General features: G+C 44.4%; 1 protein-coding gene and 2 long non-coding RNA genes across 11 annotated transcripts in view; 2 read left to right on the top strand and 1 right to left on the bottom strand.

Moving 5' to 3' along the window:
• The window catches only part of LOC134809473 (uncharacterized), a 27,356-nt gene extending 24,911 nt beyond the window's left edge, over positions 1–2,445 (top strand). Inside the window, exon 2 of the long non-coding RNA XR_010155330.1 lies at positions 650–2,445. This is a non-coding gene — a long non-coding RNA (uncharacterized LOC134809473). The remainder of the gene's footprint in view (positions 1–649) is intronic.
• Positions 1,697–20,253, bottom strand: part of MYLK (myosin light chain kinase) — a 272,113-nt gene continuing 253,556 nt past the window's right edge. For 7 of the 9 annotated variants that reach the window (XM_063806189.1, XM_016941768.4, XM_016941763.4 and 4 more), the window contains 5 exons: positions 18,864–19,016; positions 16,208–16,331; positions 9,595–9,724; positions 8,040–8,171; positions 1,697–3,750 (listed from right to left, as the gene is read on the bottom strand). In XM_063806189.1, coding sequence (XP_063662259.1) covers positions 3,506–3,750; positions 8,040–8,171; positions 9,595–9,724; positions 16,208–16,331; positions 18,864–19,016 — 784 coding nt within the window. In that variant the 3' untranslated portion in view covers positions 1,697–3,505. Of the gene's footprint in view, positions 3,751–8,039; positions 8,172–9,594; positions 9,725–9,884; positions 13,667–16,207; positions 16,332–18,863; positions 19,017–20,253 lie in introns of those variants that run through there. The other 2 variants (XM_009446307.5, XM_009446309.5) reach the window with 2 other exon arrangements.
• LOC101057195 (uncharacterized) lies at positions 18,951–20,211 on the top strand. Its single transcript, XR_001713582.2, has 2 exons — positions 18,951–19,071; positions 19,886–20,211. It is a non-coding gene; the product is annotated as an uncharacterized LOC101057195 (long non-coding RNA).

Here is a 20,253-nt window from a genome sequence, read left to right on the forward strand (position 1 = left end):
AGCCGAGAGTGAAGCCCTAACTCTGTGCAGAGATCCTTAGCAACAACTGCCACCAACATTAGCCCCCCCTTTCAAAATACAGAGAAGGAGTCCCAAGGGATAAAGAGAGTAGTGCTACTTGTGTTTTCTTGAAAAATGGAGAATTGGGTTTCTCACAACTCAATTATTTATTACCTCCTATGTACTTATTAGCACAGATTTATCAAAAACAGGTGAGGTGTGGAGCAAAAAGCAAATTTCAAACATTTTAACAAAAATAAAAAATCTTTACATAAATTTAGAGCTGACAACAGTCAGCATGTCTTATTAGTTGCATGTAGGAAATATCTTTTAATAAGATATGCAATGCAAGGAACAATCAATGGATTATTTTTTATATGTTTGGGATGAAAATGAATGGAAGAAAGTATATCTGTTATTTTTCTCAGTGCAGCATATAAATTGTACATTTTTCACTAGCAAGGAATAAAAAGTCATTTTCTTTAAAAATGATAAATTGCTAGGGACATTTGTGGATTGTGATTGTCTTAAAAATGAAAACACTAAATATTTATTAACTGGACAATGGATTGTTTCTTTCCAGACTACATCAAAGAATCAGAGAATTATCTAGCCCTACATTTAACAGCATGTCTTAAACTCTTTCTAGACCATCCACAATATTGTTTGAACATCTGAAGACATGGGGGACTTGCCATCTGATATCTGATAACAGACTTCCTGTAAAGCAGGACTGGTAGTTTCCTGATAACAAATTCTTCAATATGAAGATATGGATAAAGCATTTGGCTGCCAATAATGAACTGCACCAAAGTCACCAATTCAAACCATGCCCTGGTAAATAGTATCATCAGTGATGATGATGATGATGATGATGATGATAATGTCACATGTTAAAAATGTCATATAGATTTTAGCATCTTGAGGACCTGATACTCTGTAACAGTGGTCCCTAACCTTTTTGGCACCAGGGACCACTTTCATGGAAGACAGTTTTTCCGTGGACCAGGAGAGGGGGTGGTTTTGGGATTATTCAAGCACATTACATGTAGTGTGCATTTTATTTCTATTATTATTATATTGTAATAATATATTTTATTATAATATAAAATAAGTATACAACTCATCATAATGTAGAATCAGTGGAAGCCCTGAGCTTGTTTTCCTGCAACTAGACTGTCCCATCTAGGGGTGATGGGAGACAGTGACAGATCATCAGGTGTTAGATTCTCATAAGGAGCGTGAAACCTAGATCCCTCACATGAGCAGTTCACAATAGAGTTCGTTCCTGAGAGAACCTAATGCCGCCGCTGATCTGACAGGAGGCAGAGCTCAGGCGGTAATGCGAGCAATGGGGATCGGCTGTAAATATAGATGATGCTTTGCTCACTTGCCCACTGCTAACCTCCTTATGTGTGACCTGGTTCCTAACAGGCCACTTACTGGGGGTTGGGGACACCTGCTCTATAAGATATCCTTCTAGAATGATATAGTACTAAGCTGATGCTCAAGAGAAATTTTGAACTAAATGTGTAAATTCGGCTACCTATATAAACAAGAACTTCCTAAATCATTCTGTTCCATAGCAAAACACAACCACATAAGCCAGTTCTTCACATCTAGGCACCACAGTGTTTGTTAGATATAGCTGTGTCCTTTACAACTGGTAGCATGGAAAGAAAGAGAAGTCTGCAAAGATTGAACAAACAGCATGCACTGTGGTATCCTTTATTTAAAAATTGTGAGCTGACTACAGTTGTAGTGTTCTCATTTACCATTCTGATGGCATAATAAACCAAGAGAACATTAACACAATTCCAAGAAGCCATTAACCTGTAACACACATATACGCCACACATGCACACACACAACATACACGCACACAAAGGTTATATTCTGAACACAAAAGTGATAGAAAAAAGCTTTGAATGCACTAAATCAAATAAAAACCCTTTATTATAATAAACTGTGGCAATACTGTGGCTATTATGAAAAATATTGTAACTATTTTAAAAGCAAAAGGAAAAATACTGGCAGTTTGAAACTAGCAGCAAAAAGCAGATAAAAATAGAATGGAAGATAACATAAGACTAATATCAAAATTCTAATGTTGATACTGTGTAGGATTGCACTGAAGTAATTTTAAATTGGTTCTTAAGGAACTCTTAAAAAGTCCCTTAAAAATATTAAATTGTTGCACCTTACAAACAGTGGAAAAGAAAAAAAAGTATTTGGAATGTTACACACACACACAGAGGAAATGTATTAGGTCTATCATCAATTATGGTCTTTGTTTATGACCTTCAAAAAGTTTTATAAAGAAAAAATTTAAGTGCCAATGTAGTGAAAGAAAGTTAAAAATTCCTAAAGACGCAAGTCTGAGTGCATTTACCAGGTCTAAGAATATATTTAAAGGTTGGGGGCAAGGCATGATTGATGCACATTTAAGAAGAAAAATATGGAACCCATAAGGTAGGTCAAGTTCTTTGGAGAGTGTTGAGAATGAAGATGTATTAAACTCTGGCTATCTTGGAGGAGATTCCAAAGTACATGGAGTTCTCCAGCTCTTTATCAGTTGAAATCTGTTTCATCGTGGCCAATAGATAATTAAGACTAACTTTTCAGCAAACTGATTTCTCCTACATTCAAACACAAAAATCTTTACCACACGTTCAGAGCTGATATTCTATAACAGCACAAATAAGAATCCTGGTTTACAAAGGAAACCACATTAGCAAGGATATTTTTTTCCCCATGGGTTCTTAACCAAATGTCTGAAGCTGCTAGACATCTGCAAAGAGGGGATAAGTTTAGATTTCCTACTGATTTTGGAAGAAAAATATTTTCCTAAGGAAGCTGGAGTCATCCATGAGCAGGGACCTGTCTTCAGAGTCTAAGAAGCATAATGTCCTTAATGCTTAAACTCATGACAAGTTGAGAGTCAGCAAAACTGGCAGGTGGAAGGGGAAAGAGAAATGGAGAGTTTGAACATCTGCAGTGTACTTTGGAATAAAGTGGCTCAACTGCTTTCAGAAATGAATTGCTGGAGTACTGGGAGAAAACCCAGTTCTCTAGAGTCAGGGGGTGGGGAGAGGGAGGCTTCCCATCCCCAGGAACCCTCTGGGCTGAGCTGTGGCCCAGAACTCTTGTTTTGGCCTTATTTTTCATGAGCGCATTCAAGTGGAGAATTTATGACTTTGCCCAGATAAATATTTGGTTTGGTTACTTTCTCTCTAAAATCAATTGGTCAGTCAAGTTACTGGTGATTTCCCTAAATGAAATCTAGCTGCACTAGTATCTTAAGGTGCCAGCTAACGTAGATTAATGCCCATCAATAACGCTGCTAGGTATCAACTGCTGTTTCTGAAGAATCAACCCACAAATGACCTAACCGATAATCTATCACACTAGGTGCTTTTACTATCTTGAGTTTTTTTTTTTTTTTGAGTTTTAGAGAAATAGTCCTTTTAATATGACTTAGAAACTGCTTTTCTCTGGCTTTGTTTCACTCTTCTTCCTCTTCCCCTTCCCCTTCACCTTCTTCCATCGTTTCCACAATGAGCTCTGCTGTGCAGGTGGCTTCTCCAAGACTGTTGACAGCCTTGCAGGTGTACTTGGCATCGTCATCCCCGCAAACATCACTAATAATTAAAGAGCAGTTCCCGTCCTCATCGTAGTCTATCTGGAAGTGGCGGGACTCCCTGATTGACTGGTCATCTTTGAACCAGACAACCTCAGGGTCTGGGTATCCTGCATCACAGGGAGAGAACACAAGTTGCAGGAACTGTTATTCAAAATTTCTTATCAACTCATGCAAGCAACTTGTCAGCTACCACTATTGATTAAGGTGGTTAAGGAGAAAATTTTGATGTTGGCCTTTATCGACTGTTTTGATATCTACATTAGAATATGGACATGTCTTGTAAATACCAATATCTGAAACCCCAAATAGAATATTTTAAAGTTGTTCCATTTCCCACACATGTTGGACTAGCACCACATCCCACCTATTAAAAAACTTATTTAATAGTTTTTTTATTTTTTTTAAAGTGATGAGTCTCACTCTGTTGCCTAGGCTGGAGTGTAGTGGCATGATCGTAGCTTACTGTTGCTCAAATTCCTGGGCTCAAACCATCCTCCCTTCTCAGCCTCCTGAGTAGTGAGACTATAGGCATGAGCGACCGTGCTCAGTTAAACATCCCACCTTTCACTTTTTGGGGGGTAGGGGGGCAGGGTCTCATTCTATCACCTAGGCTGGAGTGCAGTGGCATGAACATGGCTCACTGCAGCCTGAACTTCCTGGGCTCAAGTGATCCTCCTCCCTCAGCCTCCCAAGTAGCTGGAGCTATAGGTACATGCCACCATGCCTGGCTAATTTTTTAAAAAGTTTTTTTTTGTAAAGACAGGGTCTCCCTGTGTTGCCCAGGCTGGTCTCAAACTCCTGGGCTCAAGTGATCCTCTGACCTTGACCTCCCAAAGTGCTGGGATTACAGGTGTGAGCCACCACACCCACCCATCTTTAAACAGACATAGAGTACTACCTGAGGCTAGGCATGGTGGCTCATACCTGTAATCCCAGCACTTTGGGAGGCCAAGGTGGGCAGGAGTTCAAGACCAGCTTGGCCAACATGGCAAAAATAAAAATTAAAAATAGAGTACTACCTGAAATACTGCTCCAACTCCAACTCTACACCTAGATCTGAATACCTTCGTAGATTGAAAATACAATTTTCTTTTTCCTTTTTTTTTGAGACAGAGTCTCACTCTGTCGCCCAGGCTGGAGTGCAGTAGCGTGATCTTGGCTCACTGTAACCTCCGCCTCCTTGGTTCAAGTGATTCTTGTGCCTCAGCCTTCTGAGTAGCTGGGATTACAGGTGCACGCCACAACACCCGGCTAATTTTTGTATTTTTAGTAGAGACAGGGTTTCAGCATGTTGACCAGGCTGGTCTGTATCTCCTGACCTCAGGTAATCTGCCTGCCTTGGCCTCCCAAAGTGCTGGGATTACAGGTGTGAGCTACCTGTGCTCGGCCGAAAATACAATTTTCTATCTTTTTTTTTTTTTTGAGACAGAGTCTCACTATGTTGCCTAGGCAGGAGTGCAGCAGCATGATCTCGGGTCACTGCAACCTCCAATGTCCAGGCTCAAGTGATCCTTCCACCTCAGCCTACTGCGTAGCTCAGACTACAGGTACACACCACCACACCCAGCTAATTTTCGTATTTTTCGTAGAGATGGGGTTTCACCATGTTGCCCAGGCTGGTCTTGATCTCCTGGACTCAAGTGATCTGCCTGCCTTGGCCTTCCAAAGTGTTGGGATTACAGGCGTGAGCCACTATGCCCAGCCTAAATTTTCAATTTTGTATAACAGTTTAAGTGAAATAATTTAAATGAAAAATAAGAGTCAAAACAAAATGGGAACAAGGGATCTTTTTGGAGTGATGAAAATGTTCTAAAATTGGATTGTGGTATAAATTCATTAAAAATAATTGAATTGTGCATTTAAAATAGGTGAATTTTATAGTATATAAATTATAACTGAATAAAGCTAATAACAGCTATATAAAACATAATTTAAAAGAGCTGATAATATTGCTAAGAAGAAGAAAGCAATATTTGTCTTAGTCTGATCCAAAGCAGGTAATTTGCCTATGGACAATTGGAAATGGACCTCACCAATGAGCCTTTATGCATTAGTCATATCTCTGCAAAGTTCAGCATTAAAAAATAAAATACACATGCATATAAAATATATATTATATGTATTTAATGTGTATGTGTACATATATATGTACAGAAGCATTACCAACATTATGCATTTTGTTTGCAGGTACATAGTATATACATGTACCCCGCTTTTAAAGTCATATATATACACATACCTTTAAAAATACACAATATATTCCACCTGACTTTCTCTTAAATGTTGGTGAAGTATTTTTATAGGAAAAAAATTGTAGCCCTGATACGGTTTGGATATTTGTGCCCCTTGAATCTCATGTTGAAATGTGATCCCCAGTGTTGGAGGTGGGGCCTGGTGGGAGGTGTTTGGGTCATGGAGGCCGATCCCTCATGAATGTCTTGGTGCCCTTCCCGAGGTAATGGGTGAGTTATTGCTCTGTCAGTTCATGCGGATCTGGTTGTTAAAACGTGGCACGTCCTTCTCTCTCGCTCTCTCACTTGCCATGTGACATGCCTGCTTCTGCTATGATTAAAAGCATCCTGAGGCCTCACTGGATGCAGATACTGGCACCAAGCCAAATAAGCTTCTTTTCTTTATAAATTTTCCAGCCTCAGGTATTCCTTTATAGCAATGCAAACAGGCTAATATGAGCCCTAACCAGAATAAAAATTATACATAAGAAATCAAGAATTCTAATGTTCTTTTCAATGTTGTTTTTTCAAAATAATTTTAGAAATTGTTTTTTTGAAGTAATTAGGAACACCCAGACCATGAGGAAAATTGGGTCAGGAAGAGCTGGTCATAAAGTACCCTCCACTCCCATGCCCTGCACTCTCAGTGCAAAAGTTTCAATTTTGTTTTTATCATAACAGCATCCATATGCTTTAATTTCTCATCAGAGCCCCAGGCAAAAGTTACATAAATATCAATGAAACAATTCCAAAGAGAAAATTAAGTATGAAACAATCCCAAAGAGAAAATCAAGTACAAAATGATAATCATTATGTTATTTTAAAACATTCAAAAAGGAAAAGAAACTTCAGAAGACCCAAATGCAATGGTAATGGTGAGAATTGCAAGCAGTGGCTCCAGAGCGTTCAGCAGAATCCCCAGTCCGAGAATTTTCACATTATCAAAGGCAGCACATCCACTTTCTTTTAATTGAGTGAGGAAAGGAAAATGACTATGGTAGACGAAGCATTGATAAGGCACTTTGATAATATAAAGATGCAGAAGAAAAACTATTTTTTCCATTCCTAACTTTGGGTTATTTTACTCAAAAGGCATTGTCTAGTCACATTGCTGGAGAATCAAAGAAAGTGAGAGGCACAGTTTGTTCTGACTGCTGTACTGTGCTATGCGGCCTTGGGAAAGTTGCCTAATAAACTTCTGTGCTTTATTTGGTCAGACCAAAATGGGCGATAACCCACCACCCTGGTTGGCAGGTGAAAGTCACAGACTTGAAGCAAAGAGCCTGTCTTATCTTGTCCCTTCTCTTTCTAGATGGTTGCAATCTATATGAAAATGGAAACGCTTTGTGTCATCAACTTTGCTCATTTCTCAGGTGCTATGCCATGACCCCTTAAGGTCCCTTGAGCTCTGACCACTGACAGGTCTGTGGCTGCATTATTCCCAGCAGGCAGATAAGCAGCCTGGGGAAGATGGTGCCGGCTGAGTGCTTTGTCCCGGGTGCCTGGCTCCCAACTGGCCTCAGTCTGAAGTCACAATGCATGCACTCTCTCTGTACCTGCCAGTCCCACAACTTTTCCCTTTGCTCTGTGACATCTTTACAAGATCTAAAAGGTTCCCCCTTCTCACATATGTCCCCTCACAGAATCCCCAGAGCCACTCCATGACTTAGCTATCATCTTACAGCAGAGGGACCGTAACTCAGGGGAGTTGGACCACCATCCAAGGTCACACAGCCTGTGGACGAGTAGCAGAGCCTGCCGATTCCACATCCTATGCCTTTGTGCCAGCCTTCCTTTGAGGGCCTCGTATGGGCAAGTCACATGCTTTTCAGCAGTTTGCAAAGCTCATTTCACTAAGCATGTTCCAAAGCCAGGTGAGTCCATGCAAGGCCATTTCTAAACTTAGGTCTAGTGGCTGGTGTAAGTAGGTGAAATTTCAAATGTGCCCCCTGGGGAAGTGACTGAAGGACACACCTTCAGGAGGTGGGAGTGCAGGGCATAGCCCTTTATGAGCAGCTCCTGCTGACCCAGTTTCCCCCAAAGCTTGGCGGTTCCTCATTGTCCCCAGCTGCACAGAACTGACTTCTTGCCCAGGGTGCATGGTAGGGACTCTACCATCCAGCCACACCCTATTCATGGTGAAGAGAAGCACAGCTACAACTTACCTTCAATCTTGCAGTCAAATCTAGCAGCACTTCCCTCCACAACTTCTAAATCGCGAATGGTCTTAGAGAAATAGGGTTTTACATGAGGCTTTTCCTCAGCAACAGCCTCAAGGAAAGCTTGGGACACATCTTCTAGAAGACAGAGAAGAAGACCAGGTCATTTCTTCACTCGTTGTTCTCGCCTCGCCTCTAGCTTAAAGAAACTCACTTTTAAAAAAGTTGCTATGATTTAGCAAAGAAGGCAGCTTTGAGAACTGAATCATAAGCACGCCTTTCTCCTGGGGACAGGTTGGCCTGCTGCCAAATGGTTTTTGGCAGAAGAAGAAACTGTGCCCAAGCTGAGGAAGTGATCAGACTCCCCCTTCCCCTTATGCTGACATGTTGAAAGAGGAAATCATCTTTAAAAAGGATTTCTGGCTGCATTTCATGCTGTTTTAGGATTCAGCTGAGGGTATCTGAGCAGGGCAGGACCTCACCAGCCTTCCTAGTCTTGGTATCCCTCTGCCTTCCTTCTGCAGCAGGTGTTCCACCTGCTTTTTACAAGGGAGGAGTCAGGTCCTAGCCGCATCTTTAGCTTCCAGTGGCTCTTTCTCCATGCTCACACTGCCTTCATGCTGTGTGACTGTGGACCAGGATGTGGGATTGGTTCAGGGAAAAGCTGTAACTTGGAGGGACACCTGTATCTCCTCCCTTCCCTTCAGGCTAGTCTGGGTCATCTGAGGAGGGGCAGAAGTGGCTCAGGAGGGACCAGGCCTGTGTGCTGCAGTCTCTATCCCTGGCTGTGAGGAAGCTCCAGAGCAGGCAGTTGCTGGCCTCACCAATAACCCTACCTTTGCTCACCAAGGGAATCTAAACTCAGATTCTCACCTGTGGATACAAAAAGCACCAGGCAGGGAGGGACAGAGGGTGTCTCTGGCCAAATGAGATAAGGGTCTGGCCCTGCATGCAACTGAGGCAGGAAAAGGCTGGGGCTTTCACTGAGGAGATGGACGGGACAGCATCTAAGATGGTGAGCAAGTAACTGACCCTATTAGTCTCCAGGAGGAGACCTGCCAGTCCCAGTCTGCCCAGTTCAAATGACACGATTCAGCATCATGAACAATGCCAAAGAATGTGGACCATATGAGTTAATTTTTATTTAAAACAAAACCACAAAGATGGTAGAAAATAGAATATTTTATAAATCTTACACAACTACATGTAATTTTAATGTTATTTTTGCCTATTAATATAGAATATCACTTTTGCCATAAGAACAAAAGAAGATTTTAATACAGTCTTTGTTAATTTTAACACAAAATATATGAAAAAGCATAGCTGAGGTCATCTAGTTCTATTAGACAAATAACAACTTTCCCCCCGAAAATGGTTAAGCTTAAAGTTAAACGATTAAGAATAATTATTAGACTTAGTAATTGTCAGGGCAACCCAAAATTACTTCTGAATTTATCCTTGCAGGGAATATTAAAAAAAAAAACCAACCAAAACCTCAAAATGCCCCTTTGTTCCCCAACCCTTTCTTTCTCACCAGCTGGCTGGAGAAACTCCTCCTTACCTTCAGATTCTAGTTTTTCTGCATTGAGCGGGCTGGTTGGTGACCCTGTTGAGGATTTCCTGCCACTGAGCCCTGAGATCATTGCCATAGAGGACAGTCTTCCAATGGCTCTCACAGCATTGCCCGTTTTCTGGAAAATAGACACGAGGGTTGGACTCAGGCGTTGTCCCTGGTTCCAGCTGGGTAGTGCGAGGGGCTGCAGGGAGTAGAGCCCAGCCCCAGAGAAGCAGCTGTTCCCTGGAACAAGGACCTCCTGAGAGCCGAGGTTCTGCCAGAGGAGCGAACCCAACCTTGCTTTGCTCAGCACTGTCAGTGTGTCAGAAGATGTTCAGAGAATGGAATGGGGCCTGGAACTGATGTGTGCGTTAATGTGACTAAACAAGGTCAACATGAGACAAAAACCCTTTTCATACAGTGCTTCAACTCCCATAAAAGGGATAGTTTATATAAAGCAACTGCAGGCTGAGACAGCTCCAAAGACTTATTGCTGACTGGGCCTAGCGGGGCTATTTCTCGTAAAACAATGCCAGTGATGTGATTATAATTGGCCAAGAGAATAGTTACTACAGATCCCACAAGTCCTGATGCAAAAATAATCATAATAATAATAACACAGCATCCTGTTGACCTTGGGCAAGTCACTTAACCACTCTGAGCTTCAGTCTCCTTCTCTAGGAGGGGGCTGGACAAGATGATCTCCAAGGTCCCATTTAGCTCTGTTTATAATTCAGAGACTTAAAAGATTTTGAGAAACACTCTGGCTGGCCCCTGCACAAGTCCATGATGCAGTGAAGCTCTGGAGGGGAGCTCTTCCTTGGTGTGCATTCAGGCACCAAAAAGAAGCATTGAAGAAATAAAAGGCAACGGCACTTTGCTTCTCAGTGACTAGACTTGGGAGAGGAAAGAATTTCTGCTGAAAAGGATCAGAACTTGAGATGTAATTTATTTACATTGCAAAAATTCTACCAAGCATAGGATCCCTAATAATGTACAATTGTGTCTTATTGTTTCTTATCTTTCAGTAAGTTTTTCACCTTTTTTCTAAGGTTAACAGGAATGACTAAGATAAGAAAACTAAGGCACAACCAAGTCTTTCCACCCCTGCACCCAAAGCATCTTTTTTAGGCATCTAAAAGCTGTGCATCTAGACAACAGATGTCACCACAGACTGGCTACTTGTCCCCCCTGAGAGAGGGAGGAAACAGCCTCTTCATAGGCAAATGGCTTGTACTCATTGCATCTCAAACTCTGCCAGCAAAGCCATTTTCCTCCTCAGTTCACTTCACATGCTCAAGTACTTCAGTAAAGCCTCACAATTTAGGACTAGTTGGAAAGCCAGTAAGCTTCAGTAAAAAGACTGATCATTTTGAAAGTAAATAACTTCTGGGTGCTAAGGAAACATACAGAAAATTGTGTGCGTGTGTGTATGGTTAAAGAGGAGACCTACTGCAGTGAGCGGGATGACCTTACTGTCATGCCTCCTGCCATCCTTGCTGCAGACTGCTCTCATGCACTTTGGACAGACATTTCACCTTGCTGTGTCCCCTGGCCATCCCTTCTCACACACATCACACTGTATGGTGTGGGTATGTTTCTGGCCTCTGCCACCACAGTGAGGCTGGGTCGCTGAACAGAATCCACGCAGCCCCAGGTGGAGGTGATGAGGAGGGGAAGATGGTGAGAGATGAAAACTGAACAACTTAACTGTGCGCAGAACCACCGTGTGGCCCTGCGGAGAATGCCTCTGCAGGCTCAGGCCACGTGGCAACCTTTCATGCTCTTCTGGGAGATGTTACTGGTTCAACCTGTTTGTTGTGCTAGACAGAGTGTAGAGAGAGAGAGACCCAGCTCTTCCCACGGGAGGTTACCCTGCCCTCAGGAACAGGTAAGAGGTGGTACCAGCCATGGCAGCCCTCCCTACGTAGTCAACGTCAGACCAGCCTGCTTCCTAATCAACCCGATTCTCAGACTCGGCCCTTCTCTGCTCTCCATTCCCTTTATCCAACACAGATTGGTTTGTCCTGGGCTAGGAGCCTCTAAACCCAGAGGGTTCATTCCCAACAAGGGACAGGTTAGTTCTCTAACCCTAATTGCTGGGAGACCTTGTGCAAGTCAGTTCCCCTCTCTGGGCCTCAGTAGCCTGGGAGCAGAAGATTCTAATCTTCCTGCAGTTCCAGACCTCTACAGAACGACTCTGGTTTATATCCATAAATGTGTAGCAAGGAACACCTGCCTTGAGCCCATGGGCTCCCCAATTCCAGACATCAGGATTGGGACTGATGAGGACTGTCTTCACCTGTGTGGTGTGGCGAGACGATGTCTTTTTTCTTCCAGATTTTATTTCATAACAAAATGACTAAAATGAAGCTATCAGAATGAGGAAACAAAAGAGTTATAGCATTTCAGAGGAAGTAGTAAATATATTAACAAATAAATATGTCTCACATAGGGAGAACTTTTCTAAAAGATGGAGATATCCAGCATATAATTTTTAAAACATAGAAAAATATTTGGAAATTGATTTGTGAAAAAAAATTGCCGAGGAAGTTATTTGTCAGAACTAGAAATGAATATATCAGTATGTTCTAGTCTTCCAGTTTTAGGCCTTTGAGCTGACAATTGGTTGTTGCTTTACTGACCAAAGACCTTTGGAAATTTTTGGAACATCAAGATCGCCAAGTTTTGATTTTGTAATTTCTCCCTTTTTCTTGCTTGAGGGCAATTGCCCAGGCTGGGTTCCTGTGTCGCTGGTGAGCAGTATCTGCACCAGCCTCCTTCATGCAGCACAAATTCCCTGCCCCTTGGAGAGCTTGTGGGGCCAGCCATCCTGGCTTGCCCAGGCAGGCTTGTGGAGTTTCCCAGGATTAGGGTCTTTTGGCACCAATACTAAGACATTCCCTGACAAACACACAGCAAGCTGGTTACCCATCAAAGCCCCCCATATATACCAGTAGCCCCAAGACTACAGTTTCCCCTGAGCAGTGCATACCATCCAAATGGGATGGCCAAGAATACTCCATGCTATACTGAGTCCAGTGTTTTCTCCCCTAATGCCCTTGGTCCATACTGCTGGGGTCTTTATGGTTCCCAGAAAATAAAGATGGCTACCTACGGGCCTCTGATGTCTAGTCTTTTGCTTCCAGTGTGCATGCGGAAACCCTGTTAATCTGCTCAACCTACCTGCCCCCATTGCTACACCTTTCCAACATATCTTTGTAAAATTCTTTTAATATAAATTTAAAATATACCTTCTTTCGGAATAACTTGATTCTAAGATGAGTAATATGATTAGTCATCTATACCCAGCCTAGCTTTGCTTGTAGGGATTTGTTCCCATGTCACTTCATTCCTTCTAGGGCTTTTTATGAAAACCACACCAGAATAACAAGAAGGTGCCTTCTCTGGCACAGCTGCAGAGAGTTCTGGGCCACCTGAGCCTGATCTTCCCCTCTCCCTCTGCCCCCGCCCACAGCCCACTCCACCCCACTGCACAGAACCTTGGCTGCTGCAAGAGGGAACCCTCATATTCCAAGGGGAGCTAAGGCCCTGGTGATTGCAGTTAAAATGCAGAAAACATTTTCCTGAGGGAGCAACGTAACATGAAATGGTTAGAGCTGTTACCAGGGAAGCTACTCTTCAGGGAAACTACTTGTTGAATGGAATTTTTGTGGACAACTTTTGTGTGCAATTTTGTGGAAAAATCATTTCCAAATGTCGCCATCTATACTAAAATATAAAATTAAGGTTCATTCTCTGAATTCTACCCTTTTCTTCCCCCGCCCTTCCAGAAAACCCTATGGCTAATAATGCCGTAAACAAGAAGAAAAAAAAATTGATTAAAATATCAGCATAGGCTGGGCACTCAACACTTCGGGCAGCCAACGCAGCAGCATCGCTTGAGGCCAGGAGTTCAAGACTAGTCTAGGCAACATAGTGAGACCCTGTTTCTACCAAAGGAGAAAAAAAATATTAGCCGGTCTGGTGGCATATGCCTGTAGTCCCAGCTACTCAGGAGGCCGAGTCGAGAAGATTGCTTGAGCCCACGAGGTTGAGACTGCAGTAAGCTATGATTGTACCATTACCCTCCAGCCTGGGTGACAGCATGAGACCCTGTCTCTTTAAAAAAAAAAAAAAAAAAAATCAGCACCACTATGATTCCCTGACTGATTTAACTGAAAAATTCCCTTTGCCTCCTCTCCTGTTTCCTCATCTCTTCTCTGCTCCTAGCCCCTGGGTTTAGGCATCCTCCTGGCTTTAGTTCATCTGCAGATGTTCCCAGGTGATAAGGCTGCCCCTTAACCTATAGCCTCAGCCAAGCAATATACACTTAGACTCGCTGCTCTGAGGACTGCCCCGCCCTGACATCAGCTTCCCTATCCTTTCCAGAAATATTTCTTTGAGACCTGCTGGCTACAGGATTATTAATACAGCTGACTTTGACTTTGTAGATCCTCCCCCACTTTTTTAAAAAGAATATTTGCTACTCAGATCCTAGTGGCACCAAAAGGTAAGCAGCTACAGATGTTTCAACTCACCTTGCACTTGAGGGAGGCCTGGAGACCCACCTTCCCATGAGGGGTGTAGCCAGGAACTGACTTCCATGGTGGAGGAGCACAGCTGATATGTGCTCGGGATGGTGGTCACTTAAACTCCACACTTGTGGCCCCCATTCGCCTTTGCTCCCTCTTTCAACCTCTGAGTGACACTCTACTTTTTGAGGCAACTGTGATTTAGTCACCTGGTGTGGTAAATGACCAGTGTTCCAGTTGCCTCCAACACAGTGATTTCCCTTTTCTTTGCCACCCAGGCAAAGTCTCAATGCCCCTGGGTCCCTTGAGTATCCAGCTAAAAGACTCTGCTCCTGTCCAGCCGAGCCCAGCCGGAATGGGTCCGGCTCCCACCTCTGTGCCTTCTCCTCCACCTGTGCAGTCCTCTTCTCTGTATTCTGACTGAGGTTCCACACCTAATTCAAACTCCTGCACCTGGGAGCATTTCCTCATAATCACATCCAACTCTGGTTGCGACCAGGTCCGTTCTATCCATACACACCCATGGCTATGGAGAACTATCCGGATAGTTTATACATCTTGGTGCGTGTTACATCCTTTCATGTCTAGTTGCTTCAGTTCCCCATTGCACTACATAGTCCCTGAGTAAGGAAACCATGTCCTCTCAATTGCTTGAACCTGGGAAGCAGAGGCTGCAGCGAGCCGAGATCGTGCCACTGCACTCCAGCCTGGGTAATGGAGTGAGACTTTGTCTTGAGAAAAAAAAAAAAAGAAACCATGTCTTCTCCAGCAGCCTAAGAATTGTAATTCTAGGTCGGGAGTGGTGGCTCACGCCTGTAATTCCAACACTTTGGGAGGCCGAGGCGGGTGGATCACGAGGTCAGGAGATTGAGACCATCCTGGCTAACACGGTGAAACCCCATCTCCACTAAAAATACAAAAAATTAGCCAGGCGTGGTGGTGGGCGCCTGTAATCCCAGCTACTTGGGAGGCTGAGGCAGGAGAATGGTGTGACTCGGGAGGTGGAGCTTGCAGTGAGCCGAGATCATGCCACTGTACTCCAGCCTGGGCAACAGAGCGAGACTCCATCTCAAAAAAAAAAAAAAAAAAGAACTGTAATTCTAATTGTGGTAATAAAAATGATAAAATAGGTGATGATGGTGATAAACTGAAAAACATCCTGTGGTTTTGGATAATAATTTTATCCACCCATGCCTTTTATCAGAGGCAGTCTTGGGGTTAAGACTATGTGTTTTGCAGTCAAGCTCTGGGTTTGAATCCTGACCCTTCTGCTTATTAGCTGTGTGATCCTGGATGGCTTTCCTAACCTTTTCTCTGCCTCAATTTTGTCTGTAAAGTGGGGATAATAATAGTACCTGCCTCCTAGGGTTAAAAGATTTAGTGCATAGATAGTGCTTTAAATAGTCCCTGACAGATGGCCTACCTTCATACCTATTAGCGACTGGGATCGCTTCTGGACACTCACCATGTGCCAGGCATTGTACTACTAAAGGCCACATGAGGATGATCTCGTGTAATTCTCATAATTATCACAACAATGCTGTGAAGTTGGTACCACTATTATCCCCGCTTTATAGATGAGAAAAATCCACAGCAAGGTTACATCATTTGCTAAGGACACATGGCTATTAACATACAACCTTCCTAGATGGTGGGACCATGTCTCTCTCTTTAGATCATGTGCCCTCCTTCATCATAAAGAAATGTGAAACCACCATACTACCACCCCATTCTCAGGGTTGACAAATGGACCTTAAAGTGATGTTGCTCATCCCAAGCCATGAAGACACAAAATGTCATTGGCTTAACCTGAATAAGGGTTTACGGTCCCCTGGGGCAAAGGTGAGCAGGAACAGAGAGACAGCTAAGCTAAGAATCCATCCCATCTCCTTGAGAAAGGGACTCTGCACTCAGGACTAAGCAAACCACTGTACCTTAATCAGCTGCCTAAATTGGTCCCAGACTACTTCAGAAATAAATTTAAACTTTCTTGGTGTGAGGCCAGGGCAAGCTGGAAATGAAAGTGGCTTGAACAACACAAATATGAGGGGCAACATCCCAGTCCAAAGTGACCCTCGCATTACCTGCCATTTCCTTCTTGCCATGTACTTCTTCATCCGGTCCTTGGAGAGTTTCTTGGCCTCCATGTTCTTGGTATCTTTCATTAGCCATGGATGCTGAAGGCACTGCGTGCAGTCCAGGCGGTTTCTGACAGAGGCAGAGATCAGGAGATTTTTGAGCAGGAGGAGACCTCAGAGACCACTGGTTAGTTCAGAAATGGGAGGCCACCTGTCCCTGGTCATGAGGGCAGAGCCCAGGGCCCCTGCTCCCGGACCATCCACCGTGATCAGGATCACTGTGCTCTTCACCTTTCTCCTCACTTGGTCTGGGTCACACTAACCAGAACCAGCATGGGTTGGTGTTAATGAAAGCCCAAGCACCAAGGAAGTGACTGGGCTCCATGGCCTGCTCTTGGGATCGAGGAAGAGTAAGTGCTGCAGGGCAGACGTTTCTGGGATTGGCTGGCACCCTATTCCAGGGTGGCGTCATTCTGCTCCTCCCATGAGGGCTGGGGCCCACAAAGCCTAATCCTCCTGCCACCCTGTCTGGAGGAGGGGAGAGTTAAATCCTAGGATAAAATCTCCAACAATCACTGAACTTTCATGTTTAATGTCTTACGGTGTTGTTGAATATCAGGTTTTTCCATTACAACTCAAAGAAGTAGGTCCTGCCTATAACCTATGAATTATGACTACTTTAGAACTGCGCTGAAACTCACTTCATCTTTCTGAAAGCTCTGGGGATCTAGAAACATTTTAGAGCCATTGCCTTAACTGTAACAGGACTAGGAAAGCCTAAAGAACCAAATGCCAACATACATAGAAAAATGACTGGAAAGAAGTATAGCAAAATGTAGTGATCTTTAGATAAAGGGATTATAGATGATTTAAATTTTATTATATTCTTCAAATCCTCTATAATTTTCATGCATTATTTTTATAGTAGGAAGGAATTTTTTTTTTAAGTGCTGATAGGTGGTGATTTCTGGTTGAAGAGAGGCTGGGTATAAGAGTTTATGGGAATTTAGTGTCTTGATCTATTTGAATAAGATCAGTTCTTTGGTGAATCCATTTTATGAGCACAGAGGGATCCAGTACAGCCTGTTACTGACTTAATTCAAGGTCAGATGAGAAAATAAGATATATACACACACAATACCTTGTTTACCAAATCTTCAGTGAATAAAGCTTGGATGACAAAAGCCATCCTTGTACCAGAGTTACTGAGGAGGTTTCCATCTCCTGAGGCACCTTGGGTTTGGGGGTCCCTCATATTGGAAGAGAATTTAGACTTCCCACAGTATCTCAGTTCTCCTTGGGTCATGCCCATTTCTGATACAGACTGTGACAGCAAAAGGCTAAAAAGATCTCATTGTCAAGGAGTGTAGAATGGGGCCTCTGGGGGAGTTTGGCCCTGAACTGGCTAAAAAGGACTGAGAGTGGGGTGCATCACAGGAAAGCCTGACAGAGCCATCTGAGACACTCCAATATTGCTCCTTCAGCAACTAACTGTGCCTTCCTGCCCCAAACAGCCATTCTTCCTCGGGGGAGCCATCGGCAGCCCCGCAAGGCTGCAAAGTCACCTGGGAGTGCAGAGCCTCCTGCCTGCCCTGGAGCCAGGCCCCTCCCCTTCTCTCTAGCACGCCACCCATGTCAACACCACCCTTCTTGGCAAGGCTACAACTGCTCCCTGGGATTGCCAAGTATAGCTCCAAGCTCCTCGGCACCCCTACAGTCAGGCCCTGCCTCATCTAGTCACCTATTTGCAGAGTGGGTGAGCTGCCCAATAGGCCAGCTGTTCTCACCTGAGTCCCACTGCTCCCTTTCCCTGGGCAGCTCTCCCTACACATGCAGAGCCCAGGACAGTTCCTTCCAGGAGATTCTGTCTAGGCACACCCACTGCCCACCTTCAGCCAACCTCCCACTCTGGTCTCCTCTACAACTCCAAGCTCCAATCTTCTACTGAAACACAGAGGGCTTGAGTGCCTGACCTTTCCCCACAGCCCATGCATGCTGACCTCCCACTGTTTACTTCCCTATGTTCACAGCTGCAGCAGGCACAGGTGGGGAACCTCAACAGAGGAGGAGCTGGGAGAGGGCTAAGCCCAGTGGTCTGGGATCATAGCCTCCCTTTGGCCAGATGTTAGAAGGTACCTGGCTGTATTCAAGCAGGCAGTTATTAAATAACTGAGATATAAAAGAACACTAAGCCAGAATAATAATAATAATCTGGGGATATGATCGGGACCCACAGAGAAGATCTAAGATGCCCGTGTCCTCTGCTCTTGCTTGTTGAGAGGGTCCTTCCCCTGCAGCCCCTGAAGAGGGCTATGGCTGGCCACAACTGTACCCGGAAAATAAGAAGGGCGGTCATTATTCACACAGAACAGCTGCCCCTTGCTCTGTAACGTGGTCAAGTGTCGCTTTTCAAGTCAGGTGTCTGAGCCTCTGAAGGTGAATCCCATGTCTAGCTCCAGGGGGCAGGGCCTAGGAAGTCGCCTCCCCAACCCACATGCATTTGGGTCTCTTACCATGCCCACCCTCCCTTCCTCAGGGAATGCTAGGAACGACCCAAGGCGGGGTGGCAAGGAGGGCACCCCAACAGGCAAAGGAATCCCCCTTTGCTTCCCAACACAGGGCAGGGAGTAGGGAAGCAAAGACTGAAATCCCAACTCATTACTTCATATCTTTCTTCAGCAGATTGCTGATGAAATCCTTGGCATCGTCGGAGATCTCATCGAATGCCTCGTCGTCGAAGTCCCAGGTGGCTGAGGTAACGTTGGCCAAGGTTTCGTTATCGTTGTCTCCCATGAAGGGGGAAAGGCCACTGACTCTGGAGAGACAAGAGCAGGACAGCAGGTGTGGCTAGGAGAGGGCGCGACCACCAGGTGAGTGCTAACTGAGGTCAAAGGCGAGGGTCGGCCAGCCTCCCCACCCCCAAACTCATGCTCTGTGGGCCTTGCACCTGCCTTTCTTCCACTTGTGGAAAGAAAAGAGGGTGTGGTTCACAGCCCTGTCTTTTCTTGGTCACCTGCCTCTTGACACCACCTACCTGTGAGGCTGAGGTGCAGCAGGTTGGCTTTAGATTACGGGCTTCTGCAGGGTACGCGGCAGGGCTGATAAGTCCCTCTGTCCCGGTTTTCTATTATTCTCCAAAGCCCAGGCTAGAGCCTTCTCCAAGCCCCTTCCTCCCGTGCTCCTGCCCCCTCTCTGTGGACTGGGCACATGGTAGTGATCACCACTGCACCCTTCTGTCCCCTCCTTCCCGCCTCTCTCCACACACCTTCAGCTCTAAGAAGAGGGCCCGGCAAATAGGAGAGGCTCAGCAAGTGAAGTGTGTGCCCAATGGATAGATGGACTTTGAATCAGCAATGTAGGTTCAGGGAACTTGAGGCATTTATGCCAAACTAGAAAACTTCCCTATGAGGTGCCATGGCAGAGGACAGAGTGCAGCCTCTCCGCTTGCTGGAGGGCCTTGGACAATTCCCTGATCTGTGTCAGTTTTCTCCTCTAAAATGGAGAAGCTGCCATTTAACTATAGGGTGGTCACTTCTTCATCCTCATAATCATCATGATGGCAGCAGACATTCATTGAGCTTTTTCTATGTGCCAGGCACTGGGTCAAGTGCCTAAAACAAGTGAACTCACTTAATCTTAACACTGCCCTATGATGCAAGTAATTCTTATAACTTTGTTTTACAGATGAGGGAATTGAGGCACAGCCCAGGCTCAAGTAACCTGCCCAAAGATTCGCAGCCAGTGAGATTGGAAGCCAGGTATCTGCCTCTAGAGCCTGTCCTCTTAAATGCTATACTATCCTAACATTTCTGTGAAGATGAAGTAAATTGCAGTGTTCAGCACTGGCACCAGGCCTGGTCCACAGTAAGGAGGCAGTCCATGCCTGGAGATCTCATGCAGTTCTGCTGGGTTCCCTCCACTGCCTTACCAAGCTCTGAGTGCAGGAATGACTTTGTGACCAGCAGCTTAAGCCAAATAAACTTTATAAGGTAAAGAATTTCAAAACAAAATAGAGCAGATTTGTGGCTTATTGACCTTACCTCTCACCTCTG

Source organism: Pan troglodytes, chromosome 2, assembly GCF_028858775.2.
Source record: "Pan troglodytes isolate AG18354 chromosome 2, NHGRI_mPanTro3-v2.0_pri, whole genome shotgun sequence".
NCBI lineage: Eukaryota > Metazoa > Chordata > Mammalia > Primates > Hominidae > Pan > Pan troglodytes.